The sequence below is a fragment of the Emydura macquarii genome, unplaced genomic scaffold, assembly GCF_026122565.2.
Source record: "Emydura macquarii macquarii isolate MOO-44397 ecotype Brisbane River unplaced genomic scaffold, CSIRO-AGI_Emac_v2 contig_705, whole genome shotgun sequence".
In the NCBI taxonomy this organism is placed as follows: domain Eukaryota; kingdom Metazoa; phylum Chordata; order Testudines; family Chelidae; genus Emydura; species Emydura macquarii.
The window spans coordinates 11,008,938-11,027,400 of record NW_027130842.1 but is presented as its reverse complement, the minus strand read 5'-3'; the positions used below and the strand labels follow the sequence as shown (position 1 = coordinate 11,027,400).

The 18,463-nt window shown below is 43.7% G+C and overlaps 1 protein-coding gene across 2 annotated transcripts in view; it reads right to left on the bottom strand.

Annotated features, from left to right (window-relative positions):
- PPP1R14C (protein phosphatase 1 regulatory inhibitor subunit 14C) overlaps positions 1-13,976 on the bottom strand; it is a 70,269-nt gene extending 56,293 nt beyond the window's left edge. For both annotated transcript variants that reach the window (XM_067542217.1, XM_067542216.1), the window contains exon 1: positions 13,636-13,976. In XM_067542217.1, coding sequence (XP_067398318.1) covers positions 13,636-13,914 — 279 coding nt within the window. In that variant the 5' untranslated portion in view covers positions 13,915-13,976. The remainder of the gene's footprint in view (positions 1-13,635) is intronic.
- Positions 13,977-18,463: the final 4,487 nt, after the last annotated feature.

Here is an 18,463-nt window from a genome sequence, read left to right as displayed (position 1 = left end):
CAGTGTTGATAACCTCTAGGAATTCACTTATGTAATTCCATTCTGTGTGTCACATTGGGGTTGTGAAACTGCCAACATTTTAGGACATGCAACTAGCAGTTGAACTGACAGATGGATAGTAACGTCTAACCTACTCAATTTGTGTTGTCAAGCTGAAGTTTCTAGAGCTTAGTGTGTGGGTGGGTAGAGGTGGAATTAGAAGAAGAGGAAGATGAGAGAGAAGTAATCTCTCATTGTAGGTAAGCAAGATGCAAGCCTGCAAGAGGAATGGATTGATACGATTGCTGCTTTGTCATCTTTGGTGACAAGAGATAAGTCTGTTATTCAGTTTGAATCAGGTTACAGGTCTAGTATATTTTTAAGCCTATATGCAAAGCAAATCTTTGAGAGCACAGGAAATGAAAAGTTTATCCCTAGTGTACAGTGAGATTGTTTGGAGGTTTATTTGCTGGTCAGGGCCAGCATCTTTTCAAGTGCTTGAGAAGCAACAAATACGCAGTGAGCACTACCAGACTACAAACAGGAAATTATTTGGAAACTGAGATTTTACTTTGATTAGAATGTCTTCTTACCCAGATACCACATCTATTCAGAGACACTTCACTGGGCCTCAAACTGGAGTCTGACATGCAATAAACATTTTCTTCATTTAAAAAGAAGGTTATTTTTTGTTTAAAGTATTCATTTCAATAGCATAAATTAGATCCACTTATACGGCAATATGAGAGGACCAGATTCTGCCCTGGCTTGCATCCTGTCAAATGGGATGCAAGTTAGCACAAAAGTTGTTTGACTGTCTTATAACAGAAATAGCTTTACATATCAATCTACCTACCTATAAGCTTTCTTTCTGCTTTTAACTATGACTGCTTACAGATGTTTTATAACAAGTACAATTATATACTCAAATGAGTGATTCATTTTTTCCTTGCCTTGTCAAAAGCCAACCACACCCCACCACAAAGAGCAAGACCTGTACACTCTAGAGTGAGAGAGAAAAAAGAGAAAAATTTGTTATGAAGTGAATTAGTTCACCAGGTTAACTAGTTCATCCCTGGACCATCAGTAATCAGTAAATAGGAACTTCACCTGCATAGGAAGATGATTAAATAAAGTCAAAGTTCACTTTAAAGTCTCTGAAGCAGAAGTCAAGGACACTGCTTGTATTTTAAAATCATGGTAAAGATCAGGATGCTGAAAGGGCAACAAAATTATACAATATTTACATGATTTAAAATACAACTTTTTCTTGAGAGGGAACATCTATAAAGTTAAACAAAAGAGAATGAAGGAAGGAGGAGACAGCTGAATGTTGTGTTTAAAGCTAGAATTAAGAAATACTAATTCTAGATTTTATCAAAGTTTAGGTAGCACATTTACATAAGCAAAATGAGAGACTGAGAAACCATTCTTGCATGATTCTAAGACCCCCAATGGTAAGTGAGTGAGCTCAGCATCTCTCTATCTTGAATAAACAACACATAGTTTCTAATAAGAGTACTGGGCATTACTTAGGCCATTTTAGATCAAGCATGGTAGGTGCTTTTAACTTCATGGGAACTCAATAATTGCTTCCCATACCTTAGAGTGTTGTTAACCTGACTATTTAACCTTTGTAAAGAGCCCTGATCACAGTGCTCAATTCACTAGCATAGAGCTATTCAGTAGTAAGTGAGGGCAGTACACTGTGAAATGTAGGCCAGAATTGATAGGTTTTCTAAAGAAGTAGTTCATCTTAGATCACTTCATTACTAGGACTGAGTTAAGTTTTTCTGTGATGTTTCAGAACAGTTAAATGGAGCTGTGGTTATTCTAGCACAGGACTACCATACTAAAGTCCTTGAGAAAAAAAATTCTGAGAGCCTGGCTACTTACTCATATCTGAGTAAAAATTTATTTTTCCTCACTCCCCAAATTATTGCTAATGCATCTCAGTTTCCCACCACCTCCGTTCTACTCAAGAATGAATACAGACACCAGTTACCATGGGGAAAGAAGGGTTCCATCCAAATTAAAAGGGATTCTCTTCAAAGAGAGACAACTGGCACTAATTTTTTTTTTTTTTATAACCTAGCAATATTTTACACAACAGGGGTCCAATCCTCTTTGGAATATGAAACTCTGTAAGAAAATAAAGAATATTTCAAACATTATTCCAGAACCATACTGTATCAACCATCAAATCCATACTGCTAATTTGCAATGTGAACAAAAGCAGCACAAGTGACTTTAACGAGGATAGGATGCTCCAAATAAATAAATACATGTTTTACCTAGATGTTGCAAACACTTCCATTTACTGTTCCTACAGATGCAAAACAAGCAGATTCCTGGTAACCATAGCAACCACCTCAGACAGTTAAGGTCTGCATAGCACAGACATCGTGGCAGGTGACTGTAAGGGCTGAAGCAGACAGTACTATTGTGGAAGACCAGAGGTGAATAGGAATGCTGCCTCAAAATCCAAGGGAGGCACCTTATAACAGCTGAGAATCAGAGATGTACAAGAAGCTTCGGCTCACTGCCATGTGCATGTATACAGAAATTGATGCAATGTGCCATGTTCAATGGTGCAGCACATACAGTATGATCTCTGGTGTACCTGTTAACGCCCATCAGCCTTGACTTATGTTTTGTTACTAAGATGGTGCTGGAAAATGCAGTGAATGATGACATTAAAAAAATATTTAGCAATACAATAAGATCAACAGGGCTCATCTCTAAGATCTATCCTATTGAGAGAAGATTGTAGATTAGTAACTTTATTTGGGGGAGCGGTGTCTCAAACTGGTCAAAACGCAGAGAGCTTTCCCACCAAAAGTTTGCTGAAATTTTTGCCTTTTCTTGACATTTTAACCAGCTCAAACAACTAGACAGAGCAAGAAGTTGTCTGTCTCCAAATGGCCCCACTTCCCAATGCATATAGATTCCATTACATGCCTGTCCATATGACATCAGTGAAATGGTCATCACTAGTACTTCCTACGGGTGTCCAGAGGGACAGTCCGTCTCCCCAAAGCAAGAAGTCCTTCCCAGCACCTGTCTGCTGAAGTTCCATGTGCAGAGTCCATAGGCGGAAATTAAAGCAGCTTGTAGTAGCTTTACCTTACTCCCTTTTGGAACAGTTCTTGGAAAGAATTTTGAAAAGTAGTATGGTTAAGACCAAATCCCTTATTCTACTCAGGTTTCCATACCACTCCCATCACCATAGTATGAGCACCTTCCAAAAACCCATTAAGCAGCTTGATTAGCATCTGTCATGTGTAGTTCCCAATGGGTAGCCCAGCTAGCAGCCTAGGTGATAGCATGGCTTCAAAGAGCAGCCCAGCTGGGGAGCCCAGAGCCAGCTTTTTTTTTTCCCCCGTCATGAAACTGACAAGAGTGACAGCCAACAGTGGAGGTAAGTAACAGCAGTGTCTACACATGAGAATGGCCGTACTGGGTCACACCAATGGTCCATCTAGCCCCGTACCGTATCTTCTGACAGTGGCCAATGCCAGGTGCGTCAGAGGGAATGAACAGAACAGGTGATCAAGTGAGCCATCCCGTTGCTCATTCCCTGTTTCTGGCAACCAGACTAGGGACACTTCAGAGCATCATTTTGCAGGACACTGGGTCACCCTAACTACACCACAAGAGATGTAGGGCTTATGTCGGAGGTGGAGTTATGTCGTCAGCATAGTAGGGCACTGACATCACCGGGAATAAGGTTGTAGTGTAGACACTGACATAATTAGATCGATATAAGCTGCCTCATGTCGACCTGACCGTAGCGTAGACCAGGCCTATAGCTGAGCAATTCAAATTAAGCATACAGAAGTGAACGAAACAGAAGGCTGCAAAGACAGCTTGTCCTGCTGGCATTCAAATGTTATTTAGTCTACAGCCAGGGGAAGGAATGAGAGGGGAGAAATGCCACCTGGTTGCAGAAGAGAGCTGCTGCCTAAGGGCCCAGGTGGAGCATGTTGCCATAGGGCTACAAGAGGGATGCAGGCTTCTTGCTGTAGCCAATGGGATGGGAGATCAGCACTCCTCTCCCCCTGGCTGTAGCAGGGAGCGTGGCAAAGCACTCCGCCTGGGTCTCTAGACGCTGGGACCCCTGCTGGAGCCAGAGGGAGGGAAGCACTGATCTCCCGTCCCCCTGGCTGCAGAAGGGAGCCACTGCCTAGAGACCCAGGTGGAATGCACAGGGCTACAGGACACATGTGGTTTCCCTGCTGCAGCCAGGGGGATGGGAGATGAGTGAGGAGGCAGCCTTCTCGCTGAACTCGTTCCATCTGGCTGCAGTGGGGGCGATGGAGGGGCTGCTGGCAGAGACTGGTGGCCCTTCAGGGTTGTAAAATGGTATCTGTGACCCTCGAGCCAAAAAGATTGGGAACCACTGGGGTAGGTAATGTCCTCAATTCTGTTAAAGACCCAACAGAATAATTTATTTATAATAAGTAGAAGTCCTTTTGCTTTCTAGTACATAAATGCATACATACCACAGGTCTACCAACAATCTGTAATATACCAGATCCTTCCTCACTGTTCCTGATGGTTTCACATGCTATTATTTCCTCCACATGTGTTTACCACATAAGCAGGTAGCCAGCACTATGCCTTGTTACAGATATAGCTGTTGGGAGAATGTACTTCAGCACAGAAAGTTACTCAGAGCTGATCTGATCATCTCTGAATTTGTCCCAGAGATCGTGGGTAAAGCCATAAATCTGGTGCTGAATATAAGGCAGACTATGTATATGGAAATCCAGACTGGTGTAATTTACATGCCCAGCAGCCAGATAGTGTAAGTTACACCGATTTTGATTCCTTTATTCATTTGCAGGTAGTTCTAAGGCAGCCTCAGTTACAAATCCTTATTCATCACCTACGAATTGGTCAGGAATTTTAAAGGTGCCCATCTTGCGGAGAAAGATACTCCTACAAAAAAGATTTAAATCTCTTTTTAAAACTAAAAATGAAAAGACATTGCAGAGGTTGGAGAAACTGACCAAAATGAATTTATACAATAGTAGTCTAGTGAGGGCCACTAAATGTTGTGCTACTAAAAGCAAATAGGACTTAGGCACTGCATTTTCACTTTACCAATTCACTAGTAAAAACGTATGTAGTTTTGGATAATCTAGAGCAGAGGCTCTCAAGCTATAGGATCCCCCTCTCCCTGGCGAAGAGAGGGTATGCGCCAGGGTGGGGTGCCAGTTTCCTGTCTTTTGGCCATAGACGAGTGCCGCCAGGCCATTACTCCAACCCCCATGCAAAGTAAGTTCTGCAAAAGCTCTTGGTGTCACTTTCCTGGTACTGGAGCTTGGCCACTCACATTGGGGAGGAGCCACTGCAGGTGTGGGGGTCCCTGTGGCTGGTTGGGTTGGTTCCTGGGGGAAGCCAGAGCCCCACACAGTCCTGACCATGGTGACATGATGCCTCTCCCATAGTATCCTGCAGCCAGCAAGTAACCAGCTGGTCCCAGCTGGCGAAAGCCCCACTTCAGCCTCAGGGACAGTGACAACATTGACCATTCCCAGCTACTAGCTCAGCGCCCTCACCAACTTCCTGCTACACCAGACCTGCGTGGATCACAAGGTATTGGCGACCCTGACTGTGCAGCACTCTGAGCACACCCAGTAACTCCCACCCAGCTGCACTAAATGGGGGCTGCCTGTCCCTGCCTGTGATCCCAATGTCCCTGAGCCTTGCTCTCTTCATCCTGGGGTCCAAGAATTGGGACAGGGGGTGGGGAGGTGTCACCAGCAATGGATGCCCACAGCTGCCCCTGCCCAAAGCTTGCATTCCTGGGGGGAGCTTGTCCCTGCTCCAGGCTCACCCCAAACCTCTGTCAATGTTACTGGGGAGTGCCAAATGGCCTAAGACGTGGGAAAAAAGCTTGAATGTAGTTTGTTTTGTGCGGTAAACATTTAAATTTGCCCTTAGGATAGTGTCACTTAATTTAAGGTATTTTTAATATAGATAAAGCCATTGGAGCCTAAGTTTAAGTGACACTAAGATTTTTTATTTTTTTTAGCTTCCAACTTTTCCACACTTAAGCCTTTGCATGTTTTAAAATAGACTTCATTTAGCTTGGACAATGAGAACAGACTAGTACAATTTTATTTTTTTAGCTGCTTCAACCATTCCACAATGTTTGAAGTAAAAACCCAAATGAGGAAAGATTATAAGCAGCATGTACAGTGAGGAACAGATGAATTCAAAAATGGATCATTTTGTGAGAGAGAGAGAGAGAACAGCAGGGGAGATACAGGAAAAACGCCAAAACTGAAAACATGATCAAGTTTACTTAAAACTTGGATTTACACAGAGCCAGTCTAGTGACGGGTTGCAGTCTCAGGTTGTTGTATGCAATGAAGTGTTAGCAAATGACAGCATGCAACCTCAAACTATGCTGGCATCTGGGGGGGGGGGGGGGGGGGGGGAGGGGGGGGTGATGCTTCCTGGGGACCACCAGGGCTGTGAGGCACCTCACTACAACCAGCTCTTAGTTCCCTATCTCCACTGGCCATGGGCAGCACAAGCCCTCCCCTCTCAGCTCATGCAAGCTCCATTGTTCCTCCGCATGTTAGCGAAATGCATGCGCCAACTCTTGAGCACCCCAACGCCCCTTCTCCCCCCCACCCCACGCGTTCCCCGTGCAATGTCCAGCTCCCGGTCCCCTGGAAACTCTCAGCATTCAAAGATTCACTGCTTCCAAAGAGGCAGTAAGCCCAGCTTGCCATTTCCACTTCAGAGCACTGCTCCACTTAACGTACAGCACTTAGGTATGTTTATAATAAAAACAAGTAAAGGTGTGTTTAAAACAGTATAGAGATTTGGGTAACAGCAAATAGAAATATTGGAAACAAATGGTCTCATTTTTATAAACATGCATTCTAGAGCCTAGATTTAATAAGAGACTATCATGTCTAATGTAAGGATTGCTCACCAGCCAGATAGGTTGTGATCCCTTTCTCATGAGATAAGCCATACTGTCAGTTTGTCTCCTCAGTGAAGGACGCTCTCTCTGTCTCTTTGCAACCCCAGATATATCAAAACAGTTTTTTTTAATCTTTATTCATAAACTGGACACTCTCCTACTGTGTGTTCCTTTTTGTAGATCTCATAATCCTTTATCAATTTCACAGTCTTGATTAGCTGGTGGATCCCTATGCAAGTAGGTTTACACAATAACCAGTTAAAGAGATAATCTTCTCCTACCCCCTGCCTGACCAGAACCTGTCTGAGGCATGTCACCTCCAAATGATCTGCTTTAACTTCAAGACTTTAAGAACCTAATTTATTGTACAGATACATAACTTTTTAAATATTATCCACAGATACATTTTGCAATGATTACGACTACCAATGGACTACTGGCTCTCAGTAGAGCCCTTACATGCCCCCTTTTAGTGAATTGTTCTGCATATACTCGACCCAGGGGATACCTGTAAAACTGTGTGCCCTCAGCCACTTGGCACAAAGAGATTGTTTGGTGTTATGATTTCCCAAAATATTTGTGCAGTTTTATTTTAGCTGTTGTGATTTGTACTGTTTTTGAACAGATCTGAGAGATAACATGAAAGGTGCTTTATGAAATAAAATTAGTACATTTGACACTCATACTCTTATTATAACTACACTGATCAAAGCCCTTCTACTTTAGTACTCATACTCTTGCAAAGTATAGGATTTTTCATTCTTTGCGTTGTCTTAGTAAACTATGGGGTGGTGCAATTGTTATAAGAGGGTTTTTTTAAAGCTTAGGGAGGCGCAATATGACAAATGATAAGAACCCCCCATCTAAGTGGATAGAGAGCTGGCTAGCTCATCGGGCTCAATGGGTAGTGATCAATGGCTCCATATCTAGTTGGCAGCCGGTCACAAGCGGAGTGCCCCGGGGTCGGTCCTGGGGCCGGTTTTGTTCAACATCTTCATTAATGATCTGGAGGATGGGGTAGACTGCACCCTCAGCAAGTTTGCAGATGACACTAAGCTAGGGAGAGTGGTTGATAACCTGGAAGGTAGGGATAGGATACAGAGTGACCTAGACAAATTGGAGGATTGGGCCAAAAGAAATCTAATGTGGTTCAACAAGGACAAGTGTAGAGTCCTCCACTTAGGATGGAAGAATCCCATGCACAGCTACAGACTGGGGACCGATGAGCTAGGCAGCAGTTCTGCAGAAAAGGACCTGGGGGTTACAGTGGATAAGAAGCTGGATATGAGTCAGCAGTATACCCTGGTTGCCAAGAAGGCTAATAGCATATTGGGCTGCACTGCCAGCAGATCGAGGGAAGTGATTATTCCTCTCTATTCGGCATTGGTGAGGCCGCATTTGGAGTATTGTGTCTAGTTTTGGGCCCCCCACTACAAAAAGGATGTGGACAAGTTGGAGAGAGTCCAGCAGAGAGCAACAAAAATGATTAAGGGGCTGGAGCACAAGACTTGTGAGGAGAGGGTGAGGAAACTAGGCTTGTTTAGTCTGCAGAAGAGAAGAATGAGGGGGGATTTGATAGCAGCCTTTAACTACCTGAAAGGGGGTTCCAGGGAGGATGGAGCTAGGCTGTTCTCAGTGGTGGCAGATGACAGAACAAGGAGCAATGGTCTCAAGTTGCAGTGGGGGAAGTCTAGGTTGGATATTAGGAAAAAGTTTTTCACTAGGAGGGTGGTAAAGCACTGGAATGGGTTACCTAAGGAGGTGGTGGAATCTCCATCTTTAGAGGTTTTAAGCCGCAGTTTGACAAAACCTTCACTGGGATTATTTAGCTGAGGTTAGTCCTGCTTTGGGCAAGGGGTTGGACTAGATGACCTCCTGAGGTCCCTTCCAACTCTAATATTCTAGGATTCTAAGTCCCAGAGTTTATGTGAACAGGAATTAAGTTGGGTTCATATTTGCACTTTTAAGGCCATCCAACTAAGTTGGAAAGTGGGTTGTATCACCCTAAATTCCACTGGGCTTTATTTCAGAGCATCTTTCCCTGAAATGAACATTCTGCTGCCTTCGGGATTTAGGCTGCTTCACTCTCAATCCTACTCCTGGTACTTTGGTCCTGCAAGGTTTGTTTTCAAAATAGCCAGCCCTTCACGATGCAAACCATCCCCTATTGGCAACGTAATAATTCTAAACGATTTTTATGATTACTCTTCCTAAAGGCAAATCAAGTTTTGTATGTTGCAATCATGGCAAGTGTATTTATAAAAATAAAAGACTTCACTGAAGAAAAATAGTTGTTCCAAAGAAAGCTTTTCATTATCCTGTTTAACAACAGGTTTCAGTTTTTAAAAAAATTAAGGGGTCTTCAAAATCACAAGCTTCTATTAAAAAAATCCTGTTCTCAAGTCTTCCTCCCCAAACAAGAGATAGACATGGGTATATATGCCCTGTGTTTTCTCAAACACTGAAAGCCAGACACAGGACTACATTTCAGGTTTCAAATAAAGGGACACTTCTGGTTTTGGAAGTATTTATTCACCAATAAGACTTACTATAATTCATTAGGCAGACACTATTTAAACGGAGATCTGTGGGTGGACTGCAAATTTACCCAATCACTATATTAGAGTCCAAGATTTTTTTTTTGTGGACACATTCCCTGCACTAAGCTACAAAGTACCCCTCATCTGCCTGCTTCTGCTTTTCCCAAGAATGGTTATTACTCATTTCCACCATCAATGAAAACTGCAAATGCAAAGGCTCTCAACAGATTAGATAGGAAACATTAGCATGGACTTGCTATTTCAGAATTATCCATTCCACACCTAGTATGACATTCTGGAGGATTTAAAATTCTTTCAGGATCTGAGCATCACCATATTATGAAATTGTGCTCAATCTTTCATAGAAGCTAAGCTGACCCATTCCTCCCAACCAGCTTTCACTCATGGTTATTAGCAGTGTGCACAAGTGATTAAGTTTCAGTATGGAAGCTACAGCCAAGCCTAAAAATAATTTAAGCAAAGAATCTTACGTTATTTGTCATACTTGTCACCAGACTAGAGATTTAATTCTATTTGGAATTTTGACAGCCTAGTAATTGTTGAGCCCTTCGACTACTGCCATCAACTCTGAAGGTATGTCTACCCAGTAACTACATACCTGTGGCTGGCCTCTGCCAGCTGACTCGTGCTGGCGGGGCAGTTTCATTGCTCTGTAGATTTCCAGGGTCAGACTGTAGCCAATGCTCTAGAACCCTGAGAGGTGGGAAGGTCCTAGGGCCCGACTCCAACCCAACCCCAGAAATCTACATGGCAATGAAACAGACCCGCAGTCTGAGCTCCGCAAACCCGTGTCAGCTGGCACAGGCCAGCCACGGGTGTCTAGTTGCTGTGTAGACATACCCTGACACTACACAATACCACAAGGTGATATGTCTAGCAAAAGAAAGGGAAAACAAGACATTAAGCTAAATTAGTGTTTCTAATCCATGCTTAACACCATTTTCTTAGAAAACGTAGGATAATTCTACAGATATGAAATGAACCAGTCATGAGAGTTTGCTTAAGAACAAGAAACTTCAAGAGCAAAGTAGTTACACTTTTATCTTTACATTTATCTTTCAATTTAACTGTTAAATTTTCTATAAGATATCCCCTACCCCTCTCAGGTCAAACAGGAATGCTTTTATCACCATTTGGACCTTGGTGGGAGGGAAGAAAAAGAAGTTGGGCAGCCTGTCTGAGAATTCACAGGAGTTTAAGAAGTTACAATGGTGTGTTTGTTTTTATTAGTTCCCACCTATCCCCCCTTCCTCAGCTGATGATGCAAGCATGTGTCAGCTTAGTTAAGACCTTTGAACCCATTACACACATTTCTTAAAGAGGGGAGCAACCTTAAACAGATATGGTAAGAAAATAGGTTTAAAATATAGACATGTTCTGATGTTAAAGATTCTTGTGTGTTAGATGCCCAAGGCTTGGTTATTCAAACCTAACATCTAATTTAGACATCAGCACTTCAGGATGTGTCAAGCTTTTCTTTCTTTGTTGATAGGCACTACTGATGCCCTGGGGTGAAATGCTGGCTCCACTGAAGGCAGTGGCAAAATTTATACTGGCTTCAATAGAACCAGGATTTCACCTCACAGAAGCTGAAGAAGAGGTGAACTGTAGGTGGAAGTTGACATGGCATACAGGGAAGGAACCGCAACTCTAGAACTTCAGCTGAGAAGTGTCTAAGTTTGACACCTTTTAAATGCTGAACTATAACCCTGAGGATGTGGGGGGAGGGCTTTTTGTGGGTTTTTTGGTTTGTTATTGTTGTTTGTTTGGTGGGGGGTAGGGTTTGGAGAATTTTAATTTTATTCATGCTTTATTCCTTAGTTAAAAAGTCTTTTGCTAATCACACTAGGAATCACCTTTGTACCAACTCACAGGCTATGTTGTCCTATATAGCCTTTAGTAGAAACTCCTCCCTCCCCCCTCTTCACCTACTCTTCACAAAAGGAAGAATGTTTTGTTCCTAACACAGGACCAATTCCCAGTTTTGTTATGCTATAAGCTTTTGTTATTAGCTGTTTAGAAGTAACAACTCAAGATCAGTTACTAAACTCTTTCACCCTAGTGACTTTATAATCACACACTGAAAGAGAAATACTGTAATATTTACTAGTTTTATTTAAGTGGCAAGCTGTCTGGGGCAAGGACTTATTTTTTAAATATTGTCCAAAACTGAGCATAACATCAGCACATAAATGCAATCTTCAGAATTGCTGCTTTAATGTTCTGACAAGACTACTGTATCCTACAGGGTACGCTATACATTTTATCATATTAGCACAGCCTCTATAGAGCTTAAAGGCTCATTCCCCAATTTAATACGTTCTCTTCATTTCTGTGAATACAGAAAAGTGGAGGAAAATGTAATGTAAAGAATGTAATTAAATAAGCACTGAATCCATGTTTAATGCCGCAGGAATCAAGCACTGGTTTCTCCAGTTATTCCGAAGAATTTGTGTAATACGTTATTCGCTAACATGATGAGCCTCTGGAATGCTTCCCTTTTGTTCCCAAGCTACAACTGATTAGTCTCCAGTAAAGTGAACAACGCAAAAGGCAGCAGTCAATATCCAACTATTGCTATTATTTCTACTAAAAGGCTGCCAGATACAAAACAGAATAGGCCAGAGTGTCATTTAATAGACTCATACATTCAAAAAGACTTAACACATTCACACTGTAGCCTAAACAGTAAATATCCTCTTTAAAGAACACTGAGAACGAAGTCACTCGCATTAGCTTCCCCCTCACGAGCATTTCTTATGTTTCTGATAGCTTTCCCTCATGCAATTACTTGCTTAAAGGAAAGATTGGGTTGGAGACAATCCTAAATTTAAAAACATGTTTAAATGTACAGCTAAGCAACAGTTACATTACAATAATTCAGCAGCATGCTATGTTAACTGTAAACATTAATAGAAACTTGCTGCTCTATATGTTACCATAGTTTGTAAATATTACATAGAATGACCATATGCCATTCTGATTCACATGCAAGACAAAACGAGGTGGGTGAGTTAATATCTAGACTAGAGCTTTCACAGAGCTCTTGAAGAAAAGCTTGTCTCTCTCACCAACAGAAGTTGGTCCAATAAAAGACATTACCTCACCCACCTTGTCTTTCTAATACCCTAGGACCAACATAGCTACAACACCATTGCACACATATAAGACAAGAGGCAGCCTAAGGAACCGAAGCCAGCCCACAATCACACCATTTTAAAACCCTTAAGTCAATTTGTACTTGTAACCCCTTTATGCAGCAAGAGACAGGTTTAGAAGCAGGAGGATCAAGACCAGCTTACCAGATGTCATGTATATGATTATCAATAGTGTGAATAGTGTGTGAATGGAAGGTTTGGTTTTTCCCCCCATCCCTTTCTGGGGGAGGGCAGGGGAAAGGGAAAAGAAAAAACAAAACAAAAAAAAAAAAGAAAAGAAATGATCACCTTCACACAAATCAGGGCTGCTCTGGATCAGTGCAAACCAGACTTCAGCACCCTTGCTCTATGCATGGCCACAAAATAGGTGTGTTTTTATACACTCACACAGACAGCCCCCAGTTCCCCAGTCGCAAAAAATTAAATTAAAATAATACTAATAATTTCTCCTGCACCTCTGCAGTGACTATTCCCGCTAACAGATATCCTTAAGATGAGAGTAATTAAAAGGCTTAACAGAGAGACACGCATCCTGCTTTAGGAACATATGGAGGGGGAGGGGACACTAGAGCTGGGAATGTCATTTAGAGGTGGCTTTAAAAAAAAAAAAAATAACCCACCGCGTTTTCAATTCATAGGCGTCTTTCAGAGGGAAAAGTGGAAACACCAACCCCCCAGACATGTACCCAGGGAGAGCTCGGGGGGGCAGAGGAAGCCCAAAAGATCACACACCCCGGGGAGGGAGGGGGAGGAAAGGGGGAAAGCCCTTCTCTATCCTAGTCACACACCTCTCCGTGTGCACGTCTCCCGCGGCTAGCGGGGGGAGCGCAGCGGGCGGCTGCCCACCTGCCCGGGGCTCTCCCCGCGCACTGTCGGCGGGCAGCCTGGCTCGCACGCGCTCCGCAGCGGCAAGGGAAGGAAAACGGGCTCCCGGCTCCTAGCCCAGCCCAGCCCAGCCGCGCCCCCGGCCCCGGGACAGGTGCGGTACCTCGCAGCCGTACAGCTGCCCCAGCTGCTCCACGATCCACTCCTCCAGCACCAGCCTTTTCCGCAGCTCCTTGCGGTCGTACTTCACCGTCACTTTGCCTTGCTGGTGGCGCCGCTGCTGCTGCTGCTGCACCTGCACCGCGGCCGCCGCCGTGGCGGCCACCGAGTCCTCCCGGGAGGAGCCGCCGCCGCCGCCTCCCCCGCCGCCCTGGAAGAAAACGCGGCTCCCGCCGCCTCCCCCAGCGGCACCCGGCTCGCTGCCTCCGGTCGCCACAGACATGCTCCGCTCCCCGGCTCCGCTGCCGCCCCCGCAGAGATCGCTGCTGCTGCAGCTCCCGCCGCCCCGGCTCTGGCTCCGGCGGCCGCGTGGTTCCCTCCCGGCCGGTGCAGCGTGTGTGTGTGGCGTGGCGTGGCGTGGCTCGGCTCGGCTCGGCTCCGCACCTGCGGCGTGACGGCTGCCCGTGCCCGCGCGCACACCCCGGCTCATAGGGGAGGGGCGGAGCCGGGCAGTGCCTAGGGCCCCCCAAACGCGGGGAGAAGGCGGGGACGGCGCCTTAAAGATACAGCCCGGGACAGCTGAGCTTGCCCGCCGCGCGCCTCCAGACTGGGGAGCTCCCCCTGCCCTGCCCTGCCCTGCCGGGGAGGGGAGGGGTCGGGCCAGACCTGCCCCCAGGGCTCCTAGCGGGCTCTCCCTCAGAGTGAGGGCTCTCAATCCAGCCCCTCCCTCCCCGCCGCCCCTGCTGCTCTGGCTGGTCACTGGGGGCCCCTCGAGGCTCAGGAAAAGGGACTGGCTTTGCCTTAAGTTAGTCCCAAAGGTCCGCTCCGCCCACTCCGAGCCCCTTCGCCTCTTGGGCGGGCCCGACTCCTGGAGTAGCCCCACGGCAAGGAAGGGGCAGTTTCTCCCTCCAGGAGGTCGCTAGCTGTTGCCCCTGCTGCACGCTGCGGGTTCTACTTGGCTCAAGCTCCCAGTGCAGTTAAAGACGGTGTAGCCTCAGGGGAGACTGCAGGGGTCTTCGCGGGAGGGGGCAATTTTCCTCTTTAAACCATCCCCTTGGAAGAGCAGCCAGTCCTAGCTCAGAAAAGGGCAAGTTGGGCTGTTTCCAGCATAAGGACAGGGCCTGTAGGGTTACTGCTGGAGTTTATGAGTTGCCAGTGTCCATCTGTGCTGGCTGTTATAAAGGGACACACACTCCATGCAACTCTGAAAGTTTCTTTCTGCTGCCTCTGTAAAATTACCTTTGATAATAAAACAGCCGTGGCAAGTGCTCTCTCCTTTGTTCTCTCTCAACCACCTTTCCAAGCTCTTGCCTCAGAGACAAAAGCATAAATATCACACACACACAATCATTTTTCAGCCTGGAGTGGTATACTGAATCTCTCACACACAGAAAAACAGCCCTTTCCAAGTAATTATCATGTATAGCAAAAGTAGAGATATTTCTCTCCCTCACATGCACACAAACACTTTTTTTCAAGATAATTACCTGGGGGGGAGGGTCACTATACATGGATCTCTCACAAATGTTACAAGCTTGGTAGTAAAACAAAAGTTTCTTACTCTGGTTCATCCATATTTGAATCATATCACAAATCTGCAACATAAATGTACAAGTTAGTGCATGCAGCACTTTTGCAGTCTGGATAATCACACTGCAGAAATCCTAATCTTTTCCAGGCAGATTGTGCTCCTCTGAATTTTTCATTTAGCTTTCCATTTTCATCTAGTAAAAGTATGAAGTCAGCAATCAATTATCTTTACACAGGATAATATTTATCCCTTTATACTTTTTAAAAAGGTATTTCTACCACAACACACAAACTGCATTTATTAACATTGCATATCCAGACACTGAAGCATGCAAATGTTGATTATAATCTTTTTCTACTCTGTAGGGAGGCTGAATCCATTGTAGTAAGATCAAATACACAGCAAATATTTCAATCTAACAGTAATTTTTCTTATAATTAGCAAATTGAAACATTTTCTCTAAAAGACACTGCTTAGGACAACACCACTGCAAACCACTTAAGATTAGTATTTTGATTTATTCTATTAGTTCGTTTCTAGGAAAGTCTCCTTGAAACATCCACTGCAGGAGGTTCTTTTGTTGTATTCTAAAAACCAGGTTTGACAGCCACATATTTCATTTCACATACACAGAAACCTGGCTATGATCACCAGTAACCAGCCAGCATAATTCAAAAACTGTTCAATGGGGACCTCCAGGTCACAGTTAGCAAAGATGCTAATAAAAAAAAGTTTATCCATAGTCCAGGATTTGGATAACGCCAATAATGTACTTGGCGGTACACTATACTGGCAATGATTTGGTGGCTTCTTCAGTTTTTTATCTACCCTGGATTTTCAGCCTAAAGTGTAGCTGTGCCAGGCTAGCTGCTCTAGTGTAGACATGGTTTATACCTGTCATATGCATAATTCCAGTGTAGGCAAGACCTTAAGCTTTCATTTAAAAAAAGAAAGCCAATTTTCAAATCTGGGTGCATAAAAGTAAAGCAACTAAATCCATATTTTATGCATTTTAAGATTTTCAGAGGTGCTGAGCACCTACAACTCATATTGACATTAATGAAATCACACAGGAAGCTGGCTTGTGGACAGTGCAAGAAAGAGTATCACCCTCAAAATTTCCCCTCTCTCAACCATGCAGTGAAGACAAATGATGATATTTTCAATATTAACCTGGTGAACTATTTTGCCATTGCTCATTTTAGCAAAAACATCCAGCTACTGTGTTTATGAGCAGTCTGAAAAGAGTACCACCATTCTATCAGGCTCCAGCTCTACAATGCTGTTTAGCTTTTGGAAATATAGGCCTGGATGAGTAGAGCAAGAAAGGGTCACTGTCAGCAACTGCTTCCTACAGTTATGGAAACTGAAAAAGATGATAAAGGCTTACGGACGGGAGTGGCTGCCTTTTAAATGTTTGTGTTTTGAGATGTTTGTAATTTGGGTTTTAAGTTTTGTATATCATCTGGAATGTCTGGTCCAGAGTTTCTCAACCATATGCTTTCAAACTTCTCTCCTGAGAGCAGAGAGATTCAAGTATTATCAAGTTCCGGAGTCTTATCAAATCTGTATAGACAGATTCTGACCTCAATTACTAGAATTTGGTACAGTTCAATAGTTCAATAGTTTTCTGAGAAAAATCTCAGGGACTACTCAGGGAGAGAGAAAAATATTCTGGGCCAGATTCTCTACTGTGGGCCAGTCTGAAGATCTAACCCTGTGTCTTTTAGTTTCCCTTCCCTTAAGGGGAGTTGAGCACAAAGACCTACATCAAGTTCCATAGTAGGAAACTTTCCAAAGCTAACAGAGCACTAAGACCCTCCACGTGTATTCCCACACTTTGGGCCTAAGGCTCAAGACAATCAGCCTCAGAGGCAACAGCCTGGGATTTTTGTTCCCCACTGTAGCAAATATCAGGTGTGCAAGTAGTTTGTGTTCTTATCTAGTCTAAGTGTGATACTCCAAAGAGATGTAACTTAAATCCCTTAGATAGTGTATAAAGGAGACATTGTAATCAGTACAGGAACCAAAGAGAAGACACCTGCTGTTCTAAATAAACACTTCAAAAATACTTTAAAAGTAGAAGATGAGGTACTGGAAAAATTTGAACTCATTTCCTCAGAGGCATCCTTCAAAGACAATAACAAAGAATATTACATTTTTAAGATAATGTACAGTGATTGGTGAATGGGGATCTAGTAGAGCTGAGAGCAGCATTCTCACAAGGCAGTTTCCATGCACAGTTAGCTTTTCATTCTTTTTTTAAAGAAAATGAATTCTCAGGAAGCCAAGACAAAAACTACTGCCAAGAATTTTTATTACAATTTTGCTTCAGTTGAGAAAAAGATCAAGTTGCTTAAAAATCAAACTTGAGCAAAATCGTTTAGAACTGTTAATATCCTGGGAATGAGCAACACTACTGAGTAGACAGAGTTTATAGAGTTATTCCTGAAGTCAGATATAAGCAATGACCACTTTTTAGAAAAAGAAGGTACAGAGATTTCCTTAAAGAGGCTTTCAAAACCACTGATGATGGAACCTTTGATTGATGAAGACAGGAATGTGGGGGGGGAGGAAGGGGAGGAAGAAATCTTCCCAATCCCCACACCCCCAATACCAGTCCAGATTTCAAACCTGGCTAGATCAACAAATTCAGGCACTATAAGGCAAGGCTTCAAAAACAATGATATTCCAGCAGCTACATTACACCCACAAAATTATGTTTAAAGATGGTTATTCATACTATTGCACCAAAGGGAAGCCAGAATATGATGCCCCCAGATTACTATGCTCCTATCAGCTGGTGGTCAGGCTCAGAATCCTGTCTAGAATCAATGCTGCATATAGGTTGACCTTATGGGAGGAAACTTCAATAAAAAGGCAGCCTGAAGAGTTAGAGCCAATTTACTCCCCCAATAAAATCTGCCAGCTCCCTGCTAGATGATTCAGATTAAGATGAAAAATGAGAAATTAAATGGAGACATGCTGATGGAAGGAGCTGAATTTTCTGCAGGTTGTGAATCTCTAAGTGGGAGTGAGTAGAGGTGAAGAAAAGTTTATTGGAGCTTGCCCAGAAATACTTTGAGAAATAGATGCAGCCCCCTCGTTGCTTTAAATTGGGACAGAGGCCAGTTCAGCCACACAGACCAAAGGAGGAAACCAGTCCTTCTGCAATGGTTCTCCCTAAGTGTGCTGAGCAAAGCTCTTATGCACCTGAGGAGCCAGACCCATGTCTCTATCTTTGCTATAGTCTTCCCCCTAATCCATGGTGTCTGTTTCCTCTATTTACTTCCCACCTCTC